The sequence below is a fragment of the Camelus bactrianus genome, chromosome 4, assembly GCF_048773025.1.
Source record: "Camelus bactrianus isolate YW-2024 breed Bactrian camel chromosome 4, ASM4877302v1, whole genome shotgun sequence".
NCBI lineage: Eukaryota > Metazoa > Chordata > Mammalia > Artiodactyla > Camelidae > Camelus > Camelus bactrianus.
In genome coordinates, this window is record NC_133542.1 from 35,321,303 (window position 1) to 35,345,106 (window position 23,804).

The 23,804-nt window shown below is 37.6% G+C and overlaps 1 protein-coding gene and 1 non-coding gene across 8 annotated transcripts in view; one reads left to right on the forward strand and one right to left on the reverse strand.

Moving 5' to 3' along the window:
- The window catches only part of CFAP95 (cilia and flagella associated protein 95), a 222,589-nt gene that overhangs the window by 17,943 nt on the left and 180,842 nt on the right, over positions 1–23,804 (forward strand). Inside the window, exon 1 of one of the 7 annotated variants that reach the window (XM_045515097.2) lies at positions 18,196–18,540. The exons of 3 other annotated variants lie outside the window; for them this stretch is intronic. In XM_045515097.2, the coding sequence (XP_045371053.1) occupies positions 18,389–18,540 (152 nt within the window). In that variant the 5' untranslated portion in view covers positions 18,196–18,388. Of the gene's footprint in view, positions 1–18,195; positions 18,541–23,804 lie in introns of those variants that run through there. 3 more of the 7 variants (XM_045515098.2, XR_006724145.2, XM_010952753.3) reach the window with 3 other exon arrangements.
- TRNAS-AGA (transfer RNA serine (anticodon AGA)) lies at positions 6,185–6,258 on the reverse strand. The gene has a single exon. It is a non-coding gene; the product is annotated as a tRNA-Ser (tRNA).

Below are 23,804 nucleotides of genomic sequence, written 5' to 3' on the forward strand. Positions count from 1 at the left end.
AAACAGCTAAACAAGTATAATTCTCAGAATAAGCTGTTACATATAGAAGTCTGGAGTTCAGGGATAATGTTTAGACTGAACATTGTATCCAGAAGATGGTGCCAAAATATTGATTTACTTTTCCTACTGAGTCACCTATCATGTTATTTAGAGTCTTTTTTTAGATAAACATCCAAGGATCAGTTTTCATTTTCCTCATTGTCCCACCCTCCAAGCCTTTTTCTCTTACTCTGCTTTCCCTCAAGGCTCTTGATCTATTCTGGAGAGGCTGAATCACATTCTTCAGATTCTGTATACCACAGATCCTTGGGATGGACTGTGGTGAAATGTACACAAGACAAATAAACCTTTTTTTTAGGAAAACTCTGGTGATTAACAGGTGGCAAGAAATAGAAAGGAAAGAAGGGCCAAAAAGGGGAAATGACCTCCTTCAGTATAATACTCAGGCAAAGAGGGAATGGGGAGATGAACACACTCATTGCTGAAGGGAGTATAAGTTCTTACAACCTTTCTGGAGAGCTACTTGGTACATAAATCAAAAGTCAGATAGATGTGCTTAGCTTTTGATCCATAAATTCAATTTGTGCATTTTTATGTGAAAATCATGTATGCAGAAAAATATTCAGTTACATGATGTTATTATAAGGCAGCATTCCTTATAATAATGAAAAATAGGAAACAATAAATACTTAACAGTAGGAGACATTGTATGGACTACCCAACCTTTCAGATGTTTTCCCATCATTAACATTTACACTGTAGAATGTTTAATGATATGGGAAAATGTTTACATTATTGAGTAAGAAAGTTACAAAAGGATATGTATATTGTAATTACATAACAACAGGCAAAACTGGAAAATTTTATACCAGAATATTAATAGTGGTGTTGGTATTAATTGTGACCTTCCTTCCTTCCTTCCTTCCCTCATTCTTTTCTTCTTTCCTTCCTTCCTTTATTTCTTTCTTTCTTATTTTCTAAAATGCATATACATAAGATAGAAGAGCACTGAGGTTAAAAAAAGAAAATTGATGCTACTTGATTGATGTATTACAGATTGACAGAATTGAGAGCTCTGTTACAGATGATGACATGAATATTCGCAACTATTATTAATACCAAAGAGGGAATTGGCAATGTAAAGAGAGAAGTAGACATTCATATTTAGCAAATAATTGTTTTACCTAGTGTTCCCTTTGAAAATAATTGTTGACATATTTAGGTCTCAAATGATTGAAAATGAACATCTTGACTGCGTCAAGGTCCCACTTAGTGTCAAGTGTGACGGTGGTTCTTGTGCAGTGGGAATGAAGGAGAACAACATACAGATAGGGATCTCTTGGGAGCTCACTGGAGCCTCTATGGATGTTGCATGTCCCCTTAGTGCAAGAGAACCCAGAAATAAATGGTGTTTTAAAAGTTCCCTTCAAGGCAAAGTTTGCTTCAGAGTTTCCCTTCCCCTAATCCTTCAGCTTGCAGGAGCTAGAAGTATGCATTTGAAGTTTGATGTAAACCACACAGCATATTTTGGAGGCTCATGAGATACACAACATTACTCTGTGCATTCTTGCCTCCTCACCTTACACTGCTCTCTCTGTATTTATTGTCCTTTCTTCCCCAGATGGTGCTTGGCCCCATCAAGAAATGCCAGCATTAGCAATTATCTATTAATAAATTCAAACCTTGGACAGAAGACAAAAATCTTCATATTCATCTTCAAAATATATAAGCCCTATCTACCTAATCTGAGAAGTAGAATGTGCATGATCATTGTATTGACAATGTCAGTTGTAAGCTCAGACTTATGGGAAGATCAGATACATGCTCCTTGGGTAGATCAAACAAGGTTTAATTATCTGAAGTATATAAAAGGAAATCATCACCGTCATGATACACATTAGAAGTCAGCAACATATTTCAGGACGGGGAAGTTTCAGCTTCTGAAATCCTCACCACTGAGTACATAGTTACAGATAATAAAATCTGAGTAAGAGTCATATCTGTCCTTCTGGACACTTAATAGTTTTTCTTTTTATGTCTATACTTAAATACGCAAGACTGGATCAGTTCTCTAAGTTGACTAGCCTGGATACGTGCTGGGGACCACTTCTTTGGAGCCAAAAGCATCTCCTTAGGCTCAGATTTATACTGGGAAAATAAATTAAGACCAACCAAATGAGAGTAAGCAAAGGCTATTTATTCAGAGTTTGCTCTGGTAAGGGAATTAGCCACTGTCACTTGTGTTTTAGCAGAGACTCAAAAGATAGGCAGAGGAGAGGAAAAAAGAGAAGGCTTTTCAGGTATGCCCTCATTGGAAGCTTGTTGGCATGGGGAAGCTGTAGGCAGGCTGGAGACAAATATTAGTAAAGCTGTCAATTATTAATCACATTCTGGCCATTTGAGGTCAATTGTTAGAGGGGTTACTGTTTGGCTTCTTGGACTATCGCTTCCTGCAAGTCTGACTTACAGCAGGCTGGCTTCCTGGGCTGGTTGATTTCCTGGACAGGTTTTTGCAGATTGTGGGTCGGAGGTCTATTTTTATTTATGGTCTAGTCATTGTTAATTTTATATTAAATCCCTCAATATAAAACATGATATGATTATATGAGGCAGTACAATACAGTACAATAAACCTAAGCATGAATAGTCCCTATTCATCATTCTTGGTACATGCAAACTACTGCATCCTGATCCTAATATATTCTTAGCAATGCAGAGGCAGGCTAGGGGTCACTTTCCCAGAAGCCTCTAGGAGTCGTGCTAACAAACTCTTAGGTCAGCTATAGAGCTTATCGTGAAATTAGAAAAGTAATATGGGCAAACAATGGAAGGCAAACAGAAGTGATGACTGGTTTGTCTCCAAAAACACCTTCATGGCCATCATGTTTCATCCACAAACCTTAATGCAATTACTGTGTAAACCTTTGAAATAGCTCTCCACTGCCTTCTTTTAGATTTAAGTGATTTAGGACTGTGTCATCCAGATAAAGCTATTCATGGAGCTGTAGTGGTAAGTTGGGCAACTTCCTGAAGGACTTGATGATGATATAGCCTGACAGTTAAATTGCCCTTGGACAGGATGCCGTAGGCAGGTGCTCAGAGACTCTGGGAATTGTAGAGGCGCTGCTACATCCCTGGTTTAGATTAGAAGGAAGCAAAAGACACTGAAAAGTAAATGAACCAATCATTTTCCCTTGGGTTTTGTTTGAACAGAAAGAGAGATTGATTGTCAACTACTGAACTAATTTTTATACATACCTTTAAAAATGTAGCACTTCAGTGGTTTTCAACAATGAGTAGTAACAATAATGAAACTTTGGCAGTGCTTTCTTATCATTTATTTAGAAACATTTCTGCTTGTATTACCAGAGGCCATATTACTTAAACTTCCCTCTCCTCCAACGGCTGTCTGAGATGTATGAATCCCATATCTCAAATAACTTCAAATGAGATTGAAGAACAAATTAATTACAACTCAGTCTAATCAAATAAACATTTGATGATGGTATACCTTGTTCTCAGCACTATCAATAGGTGATATTTTGTTCCTGATCTTGAAACATAGGAAAGTGCAAGTTAAAGATTATGCTGGGAAAGCTTCATAGGACCACTAGTAAAATTAGAACTAGAATTTATACTTCTGAAGTCAATGGGAAATATAAGAGCAAATAAATCATAGTCCATAGAGTAGGTAGAAATAAAAGGAAAGCAAGAAAATATTGAAAAGAAAGAAAAAATGATGAAACTAGACAAAAAATAAGGCGAAGAAAATTGTTTAAATTTCCTTTTGAAAAGAAAATTAATTGTATCTGTCTATAAATGAACCCCATCCTTAAGGATACTAGATGACTAAGAATAAAAAGTAAGCAGGAAAACACAAATAATCAGAGTAGATGTTCTAATATTAATATCAAACAAGTATAATTCAAAGTCAAAATAATTAAAATGGAACAGAGGATGCAATTTTACATTAATGAAAAGAGCAATCAAAATGTCCTCTTTTAGCAAAGATTGTAAGAACTGGGCTCATTGGGGAGTATAAACCAGCAGATTTTTTTCAGCTCTCCTCTTCTACTTATCAGTCATATGGGGGCCATCTGATACCATTCACTTTGCCTTCTTCCCAATCCACTTGCAGCTCATTAGGGATACTTTATATCAAGATATGGCTCATCATCTTAGGCATTTTTAATAGTACTTTTGAAACATCACTTATTTTAGTTTTCTATTCCTGCATAACAAATTACCATAAATTTAATGGCTTAAGACAACACTCATATAATAGCTCACAGTTCCATAGGTCAGAAGTCTGGGCAGACTTCACTAGTTCTTTAATTAGGGTTTCACAAGGCCAAGTGTCAGCTAGACTGGGCTCTTATCTGGAGTCTCTGGGGAGTAAATCACTTCAAAGCTTATTTTGGTTGTTGGCAGAACACATTTCCTTACCATTTAGGACTGGAATCTCAATTTTACTACTAGCTGTCATTGTGGACCATTCTTATATCTCTTAGAGGCCACTCTCCCATCGTTCATGTGGCCCTTCCATCTTCCAAAGTAGCAACAGTGCCTTGAATCTTTCTGTTTTAGATTTCTCTGACTTTCCTTTCTGCCAATTGACAGAGAAAACTGTTTTCAAAGGGCTCGTGTGATTAGATTAAGTTCACCTGGATAATCTCCCTTTTGATAAACTCAAAGTCAGCTGATTAGTACATATATGTATATAAAAGCATTTTATAAAACTCAGTACAATTTAACACAGGTTTTGTCACCAAATTTTAAATGTAAAGGAATGTTCTCAATCAGATAGAGGCTGCCGCAGTTAACATGGTCTTCAATGGTGAGAAACTGAGTGCCTTCCTCCTAAGATTGGAAAGAGGGCCATTTTGTGCACTGTCACCACTGCTATTATACATACTGGTGAAAGTCCTAGCCAGTGGAATAAAGCAATTAAATATGTACAGATTGGATATGAAGAAATTAAATTATCCCTATCATCAGATGTCATGGTTGTCTACATATAAAAACCCAGAGAGCCATGAGAGAGAGAGAGAGAACAGAACTAATAAGGAAGTTTAAGAATGCCACAGTGTAAAAGGTCAATGCACAAAAGTCAATTGCATCTCTATACATTAGCAATGAGCAATTAGAAACCACATTTAAAAACACAATACCATTTATAATAGGTGCAAAATAAAATGACTAAGTATAAATATAACTAAATATAACTGAATATGTAGGATCTATGTGTGAAAACTGCAAAATGCCTATTAAAGAACTAAAACAAGGGGGCGGGGGGTGGGAAGGGACAGACTGGGATTTCAAAATGTAGAATAGATAAACAAGATTATACTGTATAGCACAGGAAAATATATACAAGATCTATGGTAGCTCACAGAGAAAAAAATGTGACAATGAATATATGTATGTTCATGTATAACTGAAAAATTGTGGTCTTCTCTAGAATTTGACACAACATTGTGAAATGATTATAACTCAATAAAAAATGTTAAAAAAAAAAAAGAACAAAAACAAAACAAACAAAAAACACCAAATAAATGGAGAGATATACTTTGTTCATTGATTGGGAAACTCAACAAAGATAAGATGTCAATTCTCCCCAATTTGATCTACAGGTTTAATACAATTTCTACAAAAATTCCAGCAAGATTATTTTCAACATATTGACAAGTTTAATCTAAAATTGATAAGGTATGTCAAAAGAACTAGCTGATTAGTACTCTTAATTGCATATGCAAAATCCCATCTGCCATATAATATAACGTAATCACAGATACAGTATTGCATTCATCATATTCATACTCCCTCAGATTAGGGCAGGAAATATTGGTTAGGGGAAGGGGTGGAACATGGATTTTAGGATTCTGCCTACCACATTGTTCTTAGGCTCTTCTGCACTTACTGCCACGTGAATCCTACAGGCCTTTGTAAATATTTTGTAGTCTCTTAATTTTAACAGAGTTAAAATTTTTATTTTCCAAATATTTGTGGTTTTCAGATTTCCATGCTGACAGGGGGCAACCACTGATTAATGCATCCATGTTCACATTGAAAATTTCTCTGATCATATTTTAAGCATTTTTCTTTAGGTTTTGTTTTTGGGTTTTTTTGGGGTTTTTTTTGGTGGGAAGAGATAATCAGGTTTTATTTATTTATTTATTCTTAGAGGAGGTCCTGGGGATTGAACCCAGAACCTCATGCATTCTAAGCATGTGCTCTACCACTTGAGCTATACCCTCCCCCACCTCTGATCATTTTTTGAGAGTGATTTATCCCTTAATCAGATTGTTTTATGATTCCAAGATTTGTTTCTTTAGAATTTCCATTCAGAATTATCTCATATGCTGCTTCTAATTATTTGAATACCTGAGTTGAGGCGTAGGGGACCTAAATCTGTTCTTTGTTGTTTTGCTTATCCTAGATTATTTCTTTCTGTGTTTGCCAGTAGTTTTGTGTGTGTGTGTGTGTGTGTGTGTGTGTGTGTGTGTGTGAGCTCACATTTGCTGAATTTAATCTGGAGGAATCTTGAAAGTCTAAATTGGGGATGGTTTGCTTTAGAAAGGATTTGTATTTTCATAGGCCCCTTCAATTGTTTCTTCAAAAGCCCCAGGCTTAATGCAGGAGGCTTGATATAAGCTCACCAACCTTGCCAGAGGTCCAAAAGTTTAGTTTCCAGATGGTTTGATCCAAGTATTAGCCTTGGGACATGCATATATTTTGAATTTGTTTGTTTCTCCCTGATCTGGTTTCAGTTCATCTGTTTTCTGTTTATTCCTCCTTCCTTCCCTCCTTCTTTCTTCTTTTCTCCTATCCTCTCTTCCTTCCTCTCCTGCTTAGGTTGTGCTAATAAATCACAGAATCAAATGTATGGGACACATAGTTCCACTGTACTCAGCATTAGTTAAAATAAAATACTGTGCTCTTTTCTGAGAGGCATGTTTTTAAGGGAATCATGATCAAAGTGATGCACATCCAGAGGTTCAGCCATAATAAAGATGAAGAACAGGTAAGTCTGTTTACTTTGTTTACCTGGGAAAAGAGAAGCCATATTAGAACTTCTTCAAATGTCTGAAAGCATCTTGTGTGGGAGAGAAATAAGACCTGTCTTTTATCTTCAAGAAGCAGAACCAACAGGTACATCTAGCAAGAAGGTTCAAGTTAGCTCAACATAAAACGGGATTTATTATATTTGTACAGAATTGAACTGGGCCACCATTGTGAAGTGTGAGCCCTGATCTCTGAGCTCATGTGGAGGTAGGATAAGTACTCTCAGTAGTATTTTAGAGACCAGGAGTACATTTCTACTTTGGCTAAGATGCTATACAAAATAACCTTTACTCTCCCTTCCTGTGAGCTCAGATTCTAGGCTTGTTTATTCCATGACTCTTATACATTTAGATAGAAAATAAGAAATTATAGCCATCAGGGAAAAATATTTATCTCATATTTTGACTATAATGGAAGGAAATTTTCTGTCACAGTATAGAAGAAAACTTTCAATTTGGTGACTCAGAATAGTCATTAATATATTTTACTTCCAAAATAGTCCTCATAATGTGCCAAGAAAAAGAAGGCAGTTAATTTTTACACAAAGTATTCTCCTCCTGTGTACTCAGACTGGGAGAAAATATAATGCGTTTTTCAATAATAATAAGGTTGACTCAGAAATAGAAATTTAGTTCATCTTAAACTAAATAGAGTAGACACTGGTAAATGAGAAGAGATGATACAGCATGAGGTATATAATTACATTTAAAATATATTTCAGGGTAGTTTCTTTTAATATTAAAATTGTAATTCTTGATAGAACTGGATACAGTCTTTCTGAATATTTATATAGAAGATATAGCAATCTTGGGGTTTTTTTCCTTAGAATTTTATATAAAAATAAAACCTCACTTGCTCTAAAATCATCACTTTGGGGAAAACAACACACTTAGTCTTCTACTGTGGAATAAAAGCTTATGTTGAATAGCTTTTAGAATTCCAGGTACACTTTTCCATCTCTGGATTTTGGAGTGATAAGAGAACTCTTAGGAAGAAAGACTCAAGTCCTCTAGTCCAATCAGGGACAATGGACAAAACAGAGGGGTTGGGATTGCTCAGAGAAAGGAAAATCAATCCAGACACAGGGAGGATGAGAGCAAAAGAAACCAAAATATGAGCCAGATGTTCTTCAGGACAGAAATGAAATTTGATCCCAATTGACAAGGCAAAGGGACAAGAGACCCTTAACTACATTTTATGAAAGCTTTGAGGAACTGAATTGTGTGATTTCATAGGAAATTAACAAGGGAGGAATTTTGTAAACATACTGCTAACCCAACGTATACCTACCTAATGCCTTAGGTAGAAAGTTATAACATATCCGAAAAAAGTTTTGAAGGCTAAACTGAAGAAATAGTCCTGTAGTCCTGGAGACCAGACTCCAGCAATCCTTGGAGTCTAAAGATAAGAATATAAGATTGGCTTTGCCTCTTACTGGATTTGTGATTCAATTTACTCATCTTAGAAAAAGAAATGACAATATGTACCCATATACTTTTTGTAAGGGCCAAGTAAGAAAGTATATGTAAAAGTATTTTTTAAAAAGTGTTATATGGATGGGATGTTTTATTGTTCCTATCTATAGTGGGGTATCTGTTGTTTTTGCCTACCAGGTATGCTTTCCCCTTATTCTGGGAAAAATTTTTTCCCCTTTAGTCCAATCCCATACTTTTGGTCTAGATAGCTCAGAAAGGGTAGACCTCGCCTTGGAAGGAAACCTATGACACAGATCAAGCTGGGGAGAGTACTACATCAACCCTAGCCCTGGCCCTAGTGATTTTTTCAGAATGATCACAGAAGTCAGTTCAGGTCAGTCAATGCCCAGGACTTTTGTTGGAGCTAGAGGAAAGAAGAACACTTTACATCGTGAGAGAATGGGGGAACAATGTAAGTAAGTGGCCATTTGGGGAGAGCTTGCCTGAGAATAAGCTAAACCTAGAAGGAAAGCAGAACTAAGAAATAGTGAAACGGTATCCCAAAGACATCAGCTCCTGGGATCGGAAGCGCTTGAAGCCAGATGTGCCCCTGGTTAAATGTGTCCAGAATTTCTTCTTTCTGTACTAACCAGTTTGATTTGGCTTTCTGTCATTTGTTGATGAATAGTCTACTAACTGAGTGACTATAATTAGGGAAACTTTAACTAGAAATCATTAGTGTTACTTGGAAAATCTCTGGACCTAATTTATACTAAAGCAATTATTTGAGTACTTCAAATTTAATCCTAAAAGCAGGGAAGTTTTCATTTCCCTCTGCACTTTTTTTGTTATTGTTGTCAGACTCTGTCTTCCAGAGTTGGCAAAGTAAAAAGGTCTTAAGGATCTAGAAAATTTTCCTTTTGGTCAAATGCTCCTAAGTTTCTTTCCAAATAGTTTGACTATTATAATTTCAGCCTGTCTTTTGTTAATACTAATCTTTCATAATGTTTTGGTTGATGATGTTAAGTTTTCTTCATAATATTTTTAGTTATTATTTATTTACTTTTTCATTCATCAAACATATATTCAATCTCCACTAAATCAGGTCTAAATCTTTATTACATTTTTTCTTGGTTTAAAAAAAAAAGTAGATTCAGGAACAAATGCACAGTAGACTTTTAAAAAATTAACAAATAACAAAGAATTTAGTTTATGCTTAATACATTATTTATATGTTTAAAAAAACCAAGGGTTCTTAAAATTGTGTGTGTGTGTGTGTGTGTGTGTGTGTGTGTGTGTGTGTGTGTGTGTGTGTGAAATGGAACTTTTGAGCATCTGGTGAAGTCTATAGACCCCTTTTCTGAATAATGATTTTTAGATGCATAAAAAGTATGCAAGATTACAAAGGGAACTAATCATAGCTTATCCAAATACTAAAACCCCCCACAAATTTGGGATATAGTATTAAATGTGATTTTTTAAATTAATGCCTTAATTAACAAGATACAGCATGGATCTAATAACAATCAGAATTTCAAAGTAGTATGAGTGCAAATGCTATTTTGGGATATTTTCAACAGCAATAATGTAAGAACAAGGTATCTATGATCTGTTTGTGACATATGTGCTAATGCCATTGTGGTCTGTTGCCTCCATTCATAATAGAAGGAAATGTATGTTTCAACTAGAGGTTACTGAAAATAAAGCTGTAAATATTTTTGTTTGAGTTACAAATTCTCATTAAGGATACCTGTTCTAAATATTTTCACATAAATGATACATGTTAAGTAAAATACTCAAAGTAAATTTGGAATAAAATTTATAGTAAAATTATATTTAGTTAAGGGAAATTTAAAAATTAATTTCAATCAAAATTTTAAAAATAATTTTAATTAATTAGAAAATAAGCCACAATTTTAACTATAATTTGTTACTGTTCTATTACACTAGGAGACAATATTGAGTAAAGATTGGGTTGGGAGTCCAACTGACTGCATTCAAATCTTGTCTTCACTATTTAGCTGCATGATTTTGGAAAGTCACTTAAATTAACTAAACCCCTTTTTTTTTTCACCTTTAAAATAAGTCTAAAATAGTTTCAATTTCGTAAGACTGCTGTGATGAATAGATGGGATAATATAATATATGTTGGTGTGCCCAGTATGGTGCCTGACAACTAGAAAATACTCAGTGAATTTTGGCTTTGCTTTTTCTCCACTGCCATGCAGGTTCCAGGCATTATGCTACACACTGGGAATGCCAAAATGGTGGTGTCTTCAAGTCACTCTAGCAGGGAAGATAAACATATAAAAAATCAACTTTTATACAGTATAATATGTACCATCATAAAAATGGGTTCAAGATAACTGCGGGAGCAGAAAGGAAGGAGTGATCAGTTCTAGCTGGAGAATGTGGGGTGTGATGTGAGGAGGGGGAGACACTTTCACAGAGAAGTTGATACATGTGCTGAGTGTTGAAACCAGGTGCCAGACCAGCATGGTAGGTTTTGCTATGGGTCCACCATCACCCACCCTCTGCATGTATATATATGTATAGGTAGATCTATATCACCTACCTATTTACCTATATGCACACAAACATATATATATATGAAGGTCAGATTGATGGAAGGGAAGGAGAGCAGTAGTGAAGATTTCTTTAGAGAGAGTTGGCATAACCCTGTAGTTTCCTCTTCTTTTCTCCCTTTTCCATTCAAGCCAAGTGTGGTATTGTGATTTATAATAAGAAATACATATTTGGTCTCTGTCCTCAGTTCCTAGCTCACAGAGCTTTTAAATCCTTCAAATTCCCAAAGTGAGGAGAGCAACAAAGGTAGCTCCTGTTATGTAAATAAGGTGACTTCTGGACCGCACCTAAGGATAAGGGTAGGTTGCTAGCAGAACCAACAAAGTGGTTTGAGGGTAGGACATTTCAGCCCCACCCCCGATCTCTAGGAAGAAAAGAGGGCTTGGAGGTTGAATCAGTTGCCAGTGGCCAGGGATTTAGTCAATCATGCCAATATAATGAAGCCTCCATAAAAAACAAAAAGAATAGGGTGCAGAGAGCTTCTAAGTTAGAGAACATGTGAAGATTTGGGGAGAGTTGTGCACCTGGTGAGAGCAGGGAAGCTTTGTCACCCTTTCCCCATACCTTGGTCTCTGAATCTTTTCCATCTGGCTGTTCCTGTGCTATATCCTTTTATAATAAACTGATCATCTAGTAAGTAAAATGTTTTCTGAGTTCTGTGAGCTATTCTAGCAATTTGTTTAAACTTGTGGAAGGAGTCATGGGAACCTCTGATTTATATAGCCAGCAGGTCAGCAGTACAGGTAGCAACCTGGATGTGTGACTGATGGGTAGGGAGCAGTCTTGTGGGACTGAACCCTTAACCTGTGGAATCTGATGCTATCTCTGAGTAGATAATGTCCGAATTGAGTTGAATTATAGGACTCCCAGCTGGTGGCCTGAGAATTGCTTGTTGGTGTGAACCACCTTCGCACCCCTGCTCCCTACCTCCCATGGTGGAACTGGTGAGGAGTTTTAGAATTCTCTCAGAGAGCTTGACATGTATTGCAGGAATTTGGAGCACCTGGTGAGTGGTGTCCATTTCTAGCCTAGACATGTCTAAAGGTTAAAGGCACCCTGGAGCTCTGTATGATGGCAGACCCTGGAAAGAAGCAGCTTCTGCTTCCAAGATTTGGAGGGCACCAAAAGTGCTGTTTTCCATGAACAAGAATGGACTTTGGAAAGAGTAGCTGGGTATGAGCTGATTTCAAGAGATTGCCCAAGATGTATGCCTGTGAGGGTAGGGTGATCTAAACAATCAGGAGGATGCATAGCCTGCTCTTTAACAACAATGAAGTTCTCTCAGGGGCCCTTGAGGAACCCACAAAAGTTCCCCATGAGCAATATTTAGGCATCATCACCCAGAGGGCCTTGACAGAAAATTACAAGGTCAGCAGTCAAATGAGACTATCCTCCCTGCTTACCTCTCCTTCATTCCTCAATCCTAGCAGGGCAAGAAGCTACATGGTGAACCCAGGAAGAAGAGAGGAGTTGTTAAGGTGGGGGAGTAATATAGCAGCTGACCCTTCCTCTAATTCCTCTAGAGCTTCATGGTGGACTCACCTTTATAGCTCCAAGAGTACCACCTCAGAAATACTCCTTTTCTGACCAACACTATTTGTTGAACAGTACCTCCAGCTTCTTATGAAAAGAAACTTTTCAACTCTCTTTCCCAACTTGAACCATGCTCCAAATTGTAAGAAATATACTAATTAGTCATAAAATGGATGACAAGAAAGTAAATAACCCTTGGTCTTGAAGATCCTCACTCTTAGGTCTTTATTTCCTTTATTAACATTATCTTTTACTGTTGTATTTGTTCTCAGCCCTCTTTTGGCTTTTTAGAAAGTGATCCTTCTCCTGAAACAGCCTAAGCATCCCTAATTTAAAGCAACCTAACCATGATGCTATAGAAAGAGATTTAATTAACAGAGGAAACAGAAGCATAGGTCTGACATATGCCAACTGAACACTGACAACTCAAAATCATGCAGTGCTGAGAATGTCCCTCAAGGTTCAGAAAGTTTTCCAGCTTCTGCCCTGAGCTCCCCTACCTCTACTCCAGACTGATGACTCAGCATTCTCAGTTGTGTGCTTGGCTTACTCAACAACCAGAAACTTTCTGCACACACCTGACCCTCTTGGAGAAGCCTTTCAGTCAGTTTCTTACCAGCCTGCTCACCATGCAGACTTGTGGGGGACATGGGAAAATGTCTACCACCACCAAGAGCAGAAAAGAGCCCAAATCCAGTTGCTTTCCTTTGAGCTTCTTCCCTGGGAGAAAATGTTCCTTTATTTAGATTAAAGATCACAAGATACAAAGAAAGCCACAAAGATACTGAACATCATTTCCAGCACCACTCTGTTAACTGGTAGCTAAATTGTCTCATTCTTGTTGCTAATAAACAGTGAAGGTGCCAAAACACCAAAGCAGCACAGAAGAGAAAAGGAAGAAACCAAGGGTTTAGATCATTTGTGAAAATGGATACTCAGTCTTTGAATAATTTAGGATATCCAACTTGTAGGATATTAAAGAAATCACTAATCTACATGTATTTTAGAGCATGTCATTACTAACCCAGGACATTAAAATTTTAATATAATAGTTATGAACAGTTCTCTGAAAACATTTCAGTTATTGGCTGGATTAGATATAAAAATCAGGGAAATGCTGAATTATGGAATACTATACATTGAATATTTAATAAATTAATCCCCCATGCTGAGAGTAGGAGTTCTAGAAATAATGCCTATTGCATGACAGGACTTAATCAATACTAGTTAATAATAATGGTTTCAGAGCAGGTCGATGTCTAATAGGTTTACAATCCAAATTAGAAGCATAGAGGAATCATACTCAAGGTTAAATTCTTCTAAAAAAGACTGTTGGTAGTTATGAACAGTTAAACAAAAAGAAAGAAGTTTGTAGTTCTTGTTGGAATTGACTCCTTTGAGAGATCCTGTGTCATTAAACATGAGCTTATTCATATACATTTTGGCCCTAATTACTAGGTCTTATTATTTTTCTTTCATATTTTTCTTATAACTAAATTTTACCAGATTGTCTTGGGTGCTCAGTAGTAGATTCTGACTCTAAAATCCATACCACTTCTCAGAGGAGGAAGAGGAGGAGGAAACAGGGAGAGGGAAGGCAGAGAGAGAAAGAAGGAGAGGGAAGAAGAAAAGAAGAGAAGGAAAAGAGATGGAAGAGGAAGGGATAAGGGGAGGAAAAGTGGGGAAAAGGAAAAGAAGGGAGAAGGAGAGGACAGGAGATGAGGGGACAGAGGGATCAGGGAGGACCAGACACCTCTCATTCATTTTGACAGAGCTGATGGACTCCCAACTTTTTTGTACAAAATGTTTGAAAGTGAACCCCTAGGTATATATATTTTGGGTGATAGAAGGTCCCTATTTCTGGAGAACTAAAAAATTACTATGCAATCCTTGATTAGGACATAAATACTTAGTTTTAAACTTCTAAATGCTATATAATTTAAGTACAAGTTTTTAATAGATTTAAACTAGATTCAACATGAAGATAGGACAAGTGAATTTTTTTACATAATTGAATTTTTTTCTCTCAGCTTAATTGCATGACATTTGGTAGAAGAAATTTTAATGCTGGGGGAGGACACGCTGATGGTGACTTTGGAAGGTCCTGAGCAGGGGCTTCTCCAGGAATTGGGCAGACTATTGAAACAGGAAGGAAAGAACATGGTAAAGAGGTTAACCTCTGTGGCCATTTATATCCGGCAGAGAAGTCCTGTTTCAGCCACCTGAGCTGAATTTTCTCACCCTAAGTATATTATGGTGAAAAGAGATTTAATATAAATAGAAAGTGTTGCATTAAGCCTTACATTTCATTGATTTGATGAAATTTGAGGAAAACAGGAATAACTCAAATATGTTGAGGATCAGTGATTTCATATTTATAAAGAACAAAGCTTTTTAATGGTCTTGAAGAGAAAAGATTCCATATGAATACAAAACCATTGTTATCACTGGTAACGTATCCAAGTATCTTGCCAACATTTTTTGATTCAGACTATTAAATTTCATATTAACATATGATAAAAAGATATTCATTAAATAGACCTTTAGAAAGACAAAGCTTGAAAAACAGTGAAGTATACTTAGGAAACTCCACACAAACAAGAAGCACATTTTAGAGTACTTTTCCCCAATGATAAGGATAAAGTTAGGATATAATAATGTTAGCCGATGGAGGGACCCCTAAATTAGGAAGGCCACCAAAGTGTGGGTTCTTGCCACTGACTGTGAAAGAATTCTCACAGCAGAGGCAGAGGGACAAGTGAACAGCCACTTTATTTCTCAGAAGTGGCAAAGGAAGAAAAGCAGGCAGAAGGGAAGAAAAGCACTTGAGTGAGGAAGAGGTGCTCAAGCAGGGAGCTGTTAGTCAAGATAGGTGGTTGGGACAACTCTGGACAGGGTTAGGCCATGTGGACTTTTATGAGAGGCTTCCACTATCATGTCCTCCTTCCGGGTGCAATGGAGCCAATCAGTCCTAGTTTGAGTTTTTCAGTTCTTGTATGGACTTTTCTGGTTGTTGTCATGGCAGTCATCAACTGTCATGGCACTGGTAGGCGTGTCATTTACCATGCTAATACATTACAGTGAGTGTATAATAAGGCTCAAGGTCCACTGGAAGTCAAATCCTCCACTATCTTGGACTGTGTTCTAACCACTTCTTGTTTCTTCTCTACAGCTGCCTCCTGAGACTTAGATAAGAGTAATTGGTTTCTATTTGAGGGAGGGGCAGGGATATGATCCTAGGGGCAACAGCCTTGGTAACAAACAGGAAAGTTGCTTTTAATCAGAATGCCTGCAATCTAGTGGATCAAGCACCCCTACCCAAAAAACCATCTCCAAAGATTCTGTTCAACCATGAAAGTTTTAAAGGTCAATGAAGGAATAATCTCAGTTAATTGTTGAGCTAACTGGTCAGAGTCGTTGCCATCCCCCAGTGTCTGCAGGTTTGTCCTAAACAACTGCTTGAGCCTGCTCTTCCGTGACTCAGGGAGGTGTGGGAGACTTCAGCTTTTCTATAAACCAGAGGCAGGTGTGGTGGGGTGGAGTGGACACATGGTCCTGCTCTCTTTCAGTGATAGCATTAATAGTTGAAATTTAATTGAGGGCTGAGCATGTATTAGGCACTATTCCTCCTATTTTCAATGTATTTATCATTGTATGTAATTCTCACAAAACTCCTCTGTGATAAATACTGTTGTATTACTGATAAGGAAGGACTCAGCAAACCAAAAGTTCCACAGAATGTACTGGTGTATACAAAAAGAATAAAATATGTCTGGCCTTGAGGGTATAGAGAATTAATCTACATCCCAACTTGAGGATGTTGAAAAGTATTTAGTAGACCCAGAAGACAATAAAGTGTATAAAGCTGATATAAAGGGGAAAGAGTGTAAGAAAGAAGCATATTCATAGACTCCAAAAGGCTGTCAGCTTGGTTTAAGGAACTCTAAAATACTATGTTTTGTTTGTTTTCTTCATATACAGCTACTTGGTGTGCTGAAGAGCTTTTAAATCTCTGCAGTAGCAGTGCACAGTGGAAAGGGCATGGCTCTGGGCAGCTTCCATCTCTTGAGTCAAATTGGCTACAGAGACCTGACATCTTGGTTGCACTTATGTTGCCACCACTTAAAGCATACATAAAATGAATACACTTTAAGCATAAGTAAAATAAACCAAATGATAGTATGATGGTAATATTTTGGGAGTGACAGCAATGTGTGGGCTTTGATTGGACAGAATTGAGCTAAAGAACTTTTAATTTCTATTTTTCTTTTCACTCCTTCAGAAAGAAAAGGGCTCAAATAGTGGTCAGTGCTCTACTAGCACTGATCTGGTGACAGTGGACTATTTATTTGGTTCTAATAAATGGTTTAACTGTGGCTGTCAGTAAAATAGGGGCCTAAGCATACCACGGGTGCCCACACTGGGCACCACAGGCCACAGAAAAGCCCTTAGTAGTTGTGTGTAATCAAATTTTTGAAAACCGACCCAGAAGAGCACTTCACTGTTTACAGGAGTGCTGTAATAAATCTTTTGTTAACTAAAGAATCTATTTGTAATGTGAAATATCTCTTAATTAGTGTTTTTAAGTTTGATTTTTTTTGTGTACATATGGTCTCCTTAAAGTAAGAAACTTCTGGAATTTATGGAGTCCCAGGTAAACCTAAGGTAATCAAATGAAATATTCATTCGTTAGTTCACTCAACAATCTGAAATGATGGCATGTACTAAGCACTGTGCCAGGTCGGAGGAATGGCCATGATTAAGTCTGTGAATATCCTTAAGGTGCTCGACTAAGGTTGGGGAGGAGAATTCTCATGTGCTAAATATTCTTTTCTTGGAAATTCAAAAGCGGAATAAGCACAAGACAGTTATCCAATGATTTTTTTTTTTTTGGTAGCAATACCATAGATAATCTTTTTGAAATCTCCTTCTTGCGTATAACTCACAAGACAATAATGTGATGAATTCGTGTTGTCACAACATAGCGAATGTTAAAACAAGAACTTGGCAAATCTTGGGGAGCTGAATGCCCCAGAGCCCTAAACTACCTTGAGGTCGTGTCTTTCAGCCATTACAGACTGAAGGGACCACAGATTTTTGGGTCCATCTCACTTCCTCCACAGTCCCATCCCCTCCTTTTTTCAGAGGAAGAAACTCGTGCTTATAAATTATAAAGGTTGAGCAGCTGAAACTGGAACCAGCCAAGCCTTTTTCATCCTCAAACTTGTTGGCTGATTTGCTAAATGATTCCGCTCCTCCTCTTTCTTAGAAAAGCTGTACAGAAATGACATATTTTAGGGTTTGAGGGGTGTTCTGTTGCTCCTTTTAGTCAAATTTACATAATTTGTAATTAGAAGGTGCAGTGGCAACAGATGATGAATGGTGAAAAGAAATTTCTCTAAGGACATCCAGAACAGACCTGGTCCGGGCTCAAGTCCACTTCGTCCTTAACCGACCCTGCCCTCTCCCCTTAACTCCGCCCACTCTAAGGAGTCGGCTGGTGGGAGGGCGAAACTACAGATCCCAGGATGTAATTGTCCATCTCAACCTCTGCGTATCCCGATCACTCACCTCATTGCATTCTGGGAAGTGTAGTTTCTTTCTAATCAATAACTGAGTGTACAGTCTAGGAAACCAGGGCTATTAGATGTGAGGGAGCCGGCCATCTATTGGCCCGTCCTTTCCATTGACCCCGCCCCAGGTTGCTTAGGAGATGAGAGACGCCGAATCTTGATCATTGTCGGCGCAGAGAACAGGATAGGAAAATTTTCTGTACCAGGAGGGCCGCCATGGAGAGCTCTGACAGCTCCTGCCAGGACTGGTGCAGCGGTAGGCAATGCTGGTTTGAACTCGGACCCACGGACTTGATGGAGCGCAAGGGCTCCCTAACCCTCCGTTCCCACCACAAGAAATACTCGAAGCCAGTGTTGGTGTATTCCTGGTGAGCGAGCTCTCTTGCAGTTCCTACGTTCTGGGAGAGGGAGAGGAAGGGAAGGGATGGGGGAGGAGAGAAAAGGAAAGTAATAGAGAGGACAAGGGTGGAGAGGATAGGATAAACAAATAAGGAGAAAAGAAGAAAAGAAGAGAAAGAAAGAAAAAGATCATACAATAGAACTGGGAGAGGAAAGAAGAGAGAGAAAAGAAAGGTAAACGGATCTTCAAAGGAAAGATGGAGAGAGTAGGAGTGAGAGTTGAGGTCAGGAGGAGGAGATAGGAGAGCCCTCCAAGAGCAGCTCCCCAGCACACACGGAGACCTGCTGCAGCCAGCCCCCTGTCTGTCAGAGGTTATAGATCATCCACACAGAGGGTGGAGTGCAGGGTGTCTGCAGAGGTCTGGAAATCACATTTCTGAGACAAATGCTTACTCATAAAAGGCAGGGTCTATAGGAGACCAAGGACACAGGAGGAGGAGATAACTCTGTTCAGAGGATGGCCTCCAAGACTGCCATTTCTTGGGGGCAATGAGGCACAATGAATGATTTGAAAGAGGTCCCTAAAATATTCCCTAGGCTATTAGGACTATGCTGGCCACTCATTGCAAACTGGTACACCCCCCCCCCCACTGGGTAAGTCAACAGATGTTTATTTGGCATGCACTGTGTTTACATTTTTGTTTTAAATTAATTGCCCACATTTAAACCAGGAGATTTCACCTGGAAACCTAGGATTGTGTCTTCTCTTGAAAAGCTGAAAGACTTGACAACAGAGGGTTTTATTCTTTCTGACAACTATGAATGTGCTGGAGCTGAACACTGGCTACTCCTTAAGATGAGTCTACTCCTTATTTCTCTAGTAATTTCACGTTCTTGTTTGGTCCCAGGAGGCATTTGGTTTACTTCCTCTGCGATAGGCCTTAGGTTTGGAATTCACTTAGAGATTCTTCTGTTTAGTAAATATTACAGTGACCAATAGCAGAACCATGACACATAACTGGGAGAACAGTGAGCCTTTTTAAGGCATTTAGAATTCTGTATTATGGGTCAATTTTCCTGGCTGTACTGTTGACAGTAATTGTTTTTTAAATTATTTGGAATATTCTGGGGAAGAGGACAGAAAGAGAGAAGTGAAATCTCAAATCTTGTCTTCTTTACAATTTTATCTTTGAAAGAAGATGAATGATTTTGACTCTAGCCCTAAGGCTAAGCCCACCTTGACCCTATTCATTGATGTAATGAATATGTAACATATGTGAACACTGCTGTTTCTTGCAAACCTTCTGCAGCCTACTCATTTTCCTACAAGCTCACTCCCTTTTACTTCTCATCCCTAAAACCAACTCTCTGCCTGTCCTGAACTCACTGTAAGACGTCATATTAATTTGGAGTCCAAATCTACATTGGGAAACAGAAAATCCTCCTTTAGTGTCAGACAGGGCTTATCTCACAGCCCTCAAGCAACACTTAACTCTTCCATGATTCTGTTACTTCATAAGGATTTAGGTCATAATATAAAGCACTACCAGAAATTATTGTTAAAGAGAAAGACCTTTTCAAATAAACAGTGCTTCTGCTCCCTTCTGTACTACCATAGCTTTGAGAAGTTGCCTTGTGGATTATCAGACACCAATAGCAAAACCACAGGAGAATATAAATGAGAAGGTGAGGAACTTGGTAGGGGAGAAGGGTTGTGTAACATTGAAAGATGTTCTGGCCACTGCTGGAAATGTAGAGAGTTTTCATGTTGTTAGTTTTAGAAAGAAGGTTCAGAAACAGAAAGAAATAAATTCAACCCAACAAACATTTATGTGTCATGCACTTTGCTATGCATTGAACACATGGAGATGGTAAAAGTAGATTCAATGAGATAATTTGTGTAAAGCATTTAATACCATGCTTGGCACATAGTAAGCAGTCAATAATACATGGTAACTAATATTTATTGAGGATAACATAATGGTTAAAAGCTTGGGCTTTAGATTCAATATCAGCTCTGCAGCCTGTGATGATATGGCAAGTGACATGAGTGATCTAGGCCTGTTTCTGCAACTGTAAAATGGTGATGATGGTATTATTCTAAGATTAAACAAGGTATTGTATGTGAAGCACCTTTTAATATGTGGCCTGGCACATGGTAATCACAGTAAAGGTAATTATATACATGTATTAGGACATGGTCATTAACCTTAATGAATTTTATAGTCCAGTAAAGGAGAATGTCAGTAAATTCAGTATAATCTGATTTGTGCAAGATAGAGATGATTGTAAGAGGCAAAGGTAACAGGAGGAGGAGGTTGGTGTGTGTTTGGTTTTCTGAGGAAGGTTTAAAAGGAAAAATTAATTTATTTTTTTTTGTTTTTTTTTTTTTATTTTTTATTTTTTTTTTATTTTTTTTTTTTTTTTTTTTTTTTAAAGGAAAAATAGAAGTTAAATAGGACCACAAAAGAGAATTAGTAAGTGCAATAGAATAGTAGGAAGGAGCATCATAGGGAAATAGAAATAGTTCTCTATAGTGGTAAATACAGGTGATTTCATTATTTGTAGATTCTGTATTTGCAAAATCATTTAGTGGCAAAAATTTATTTGTAACCCCACATCAATACTTGGGGAGCTTTCATGGTCTTCTGTGGACATGGGCAGAGAGGCAAAAAATTGGAATCGCCTCACACACACATTCTCAGCTGATATCAGACACTCTGCCTTCTTGTTTCAGCTCTCTTACTGTAAACAAGTGTTCTTTTCATGGTTTATTTAGTGCCATGTTTTTTGTAGTTTTGTATTTTTTGTTGGTGATACTATTTTCAGATGGTCCCCAAGCATAGGGCTGAAGTGTTATGCAGTGTTCCTAAGTGCAAGAAAGCTGTGATGTGCCTGATGGAGAAAATATTTGTGTTACATAAGCTTCATTCAGCCATGAGCTACAGTGCTATTGGCTGTGAATTTAATGTTAATGAGTCAACAGTGTATATTAAAAAAGATGTCTGTAAACAGAAACATACGTAAAACTGGGTCATGTATTGATTGGTTGATGATAATATGACCAGAGGCTCACAGGAACCTAATCTTCTATTTCGCCTAGGAGCAGTGATTCAGTATTTGCTAATTGTTTGAGACTTTATAGAATACAACAACCTTGAATAATGAGAATCTTTTGTAAAATTTGAGAAACACTTGAATTTTATGAGCTGACTGTGCCACTGGCATCCTTGTTTTCCTTCCATAACCAACTAGTCACCAAGGTCTGTCCTAAAAAACTACATGAAGTTCAAGCTGTATAAACTCCCAAATGAATAATGTCATTGACCATTTTGTTTTTATGCATTCTGGTCATAATTGTTTACTTTCTATTGACTTATTACCTATCGAAACTTTCATTGAATTTAACCTTTTATTAGTGATTATTTAATTGATGAAGACCTACTTTCTATAATATGCCATTTGGTGGCCTCTCAGCTGAGTATTTGATCAACTAAGGGACTGTGCTCATAGGTTTGCAAAATAGAATCTAACTGGGAGAAATTCTGACTTAATTCTGGATGATTCCTGTCTTTCTTTCTGTGGACTATAATACAAGTCTGTTTGACTTCACTAAATATATTAAAAACAGTTGTGTATAATAGACATGATAAAGTAATATATCCAGAATGGTAGTTAAATGTATCTCTAGTCCATTATTGGTTAAGAGGTTGCCTGGGAGCCCCGTCTTCCTTGCAGCTGAAGTGGTGGATAGAGAGCCGTATCACCTGCATCACACTTGATGCCTCTGAGTAAGAAAGGCTTTTTCTAGGAACTCTCTTTCTCTATTGATTCCTGTAACATTTATGGAGCTATATCATCAAATGTTTCCAGAAATTATGAGTTGAGAGGAAATTTTCTCTTGGAATATCCCAGTCACTGGAATAATGGAATACTAAGAAACAAAACAACTAGATTTGCCCTTAATAAACTCTCTGCTATGAGGCGAGTTCTTATTTATTTATTTATTTACTTACTTACTTACTTACTTATTTATACTCATCTTTTCTTCCTTGGTCAAATTGACATCTGGTAATAAGTGATGAGCCAAAAAATTCTTTCAAGTCTCCATGGAGACAGCTCATGCTCTGGTCTCCATGGTGACACTTAAGAGTTTTAAGGGCTCAGGTTAATTTTATGTATTTGTAGTTTCAGTTACTTTTCTCTCCTGCCTAAGCCCTAACTTAAAGACCCTGGACATTTTACTCTCCTTCCCCAACCCCCATTATAGGAAGGGAACAGAAAGAAAAGGGAAAAAAGGAAGAAAAATTAAAATGTGATAATTTGGGGTAGGAAACTCGGGAGTTTTAAAGATTTTTACAGAAAATCATTTGGGCAGGGGAAAGAAGTTGGAGAGCTTTCTGTGATGTCCTTCAGAGTCCTGCCCTATTGTGCTGTTTGAACAGGGAGTTAATAAATATTCAAGGTGCTCCACTTTCAAAGGAGAACCCAGTATCAAAGCACCAGGATATCATTAATATACATATTAGAAAGTAGAGATTGATTTTCTAATTTGTTGCATGTTCTTCACGTATTTAATCAGAAACTTTCTTGGGGACTAACCTGGAAGTATTTAGAGCCCTTTATGTCACTAAGGATGAAGCTAGAGTTACATAGAATCTCTCTAGCCAGCAGTCCCATCTTCTCACATCTCTAGCACACACTGAAAAACCAAGATAAAAAGGAAAAGAAAATAAGGCCCTTTAGTAACAACATGTTGCAGTTACCCTTTGTTGAAATCCATAAATTCTTCCCCTTCCAGCAAGTTTCCATCCTTCTACTTGAACAACGTAGGCCCTCAGTTGAAAGCATTTAACTCTTATTTTATGCATTTTAAATGTTTGGTTCTGTGAGAGGAGGGAGGAGAGACTTTAAAGAGGCTTTTTTGGTCGGTGATGAGAAGTGAGACAAGCAAGCCTCAGGACAAGTGGTAAGAACACAGTGGTGCTCAATTAATGTTTATTAGAGAAATGAACAAATGAGCAGATAGAAAGAACACACATACAAACACCTGAGGCACTGCAGGCTGGGGCCCCTGTATTTTATACTTTAAGAAGGCCTGAGATAAATGACTACAGGATAGCACAAATCCATAATAAAGCCAGAGCTGATTTTCACAGCCATGATCCTGATGCAATAGGACAACATTGAAGCATGTTTGGTCACCTCCGTACAAGTAAGCTTAGAAAGGTGTAAAGCATTAGGCTTCTGATTAGAATGGTAAAGAACTGAAAAATGGGAGCTAAACTTGTAT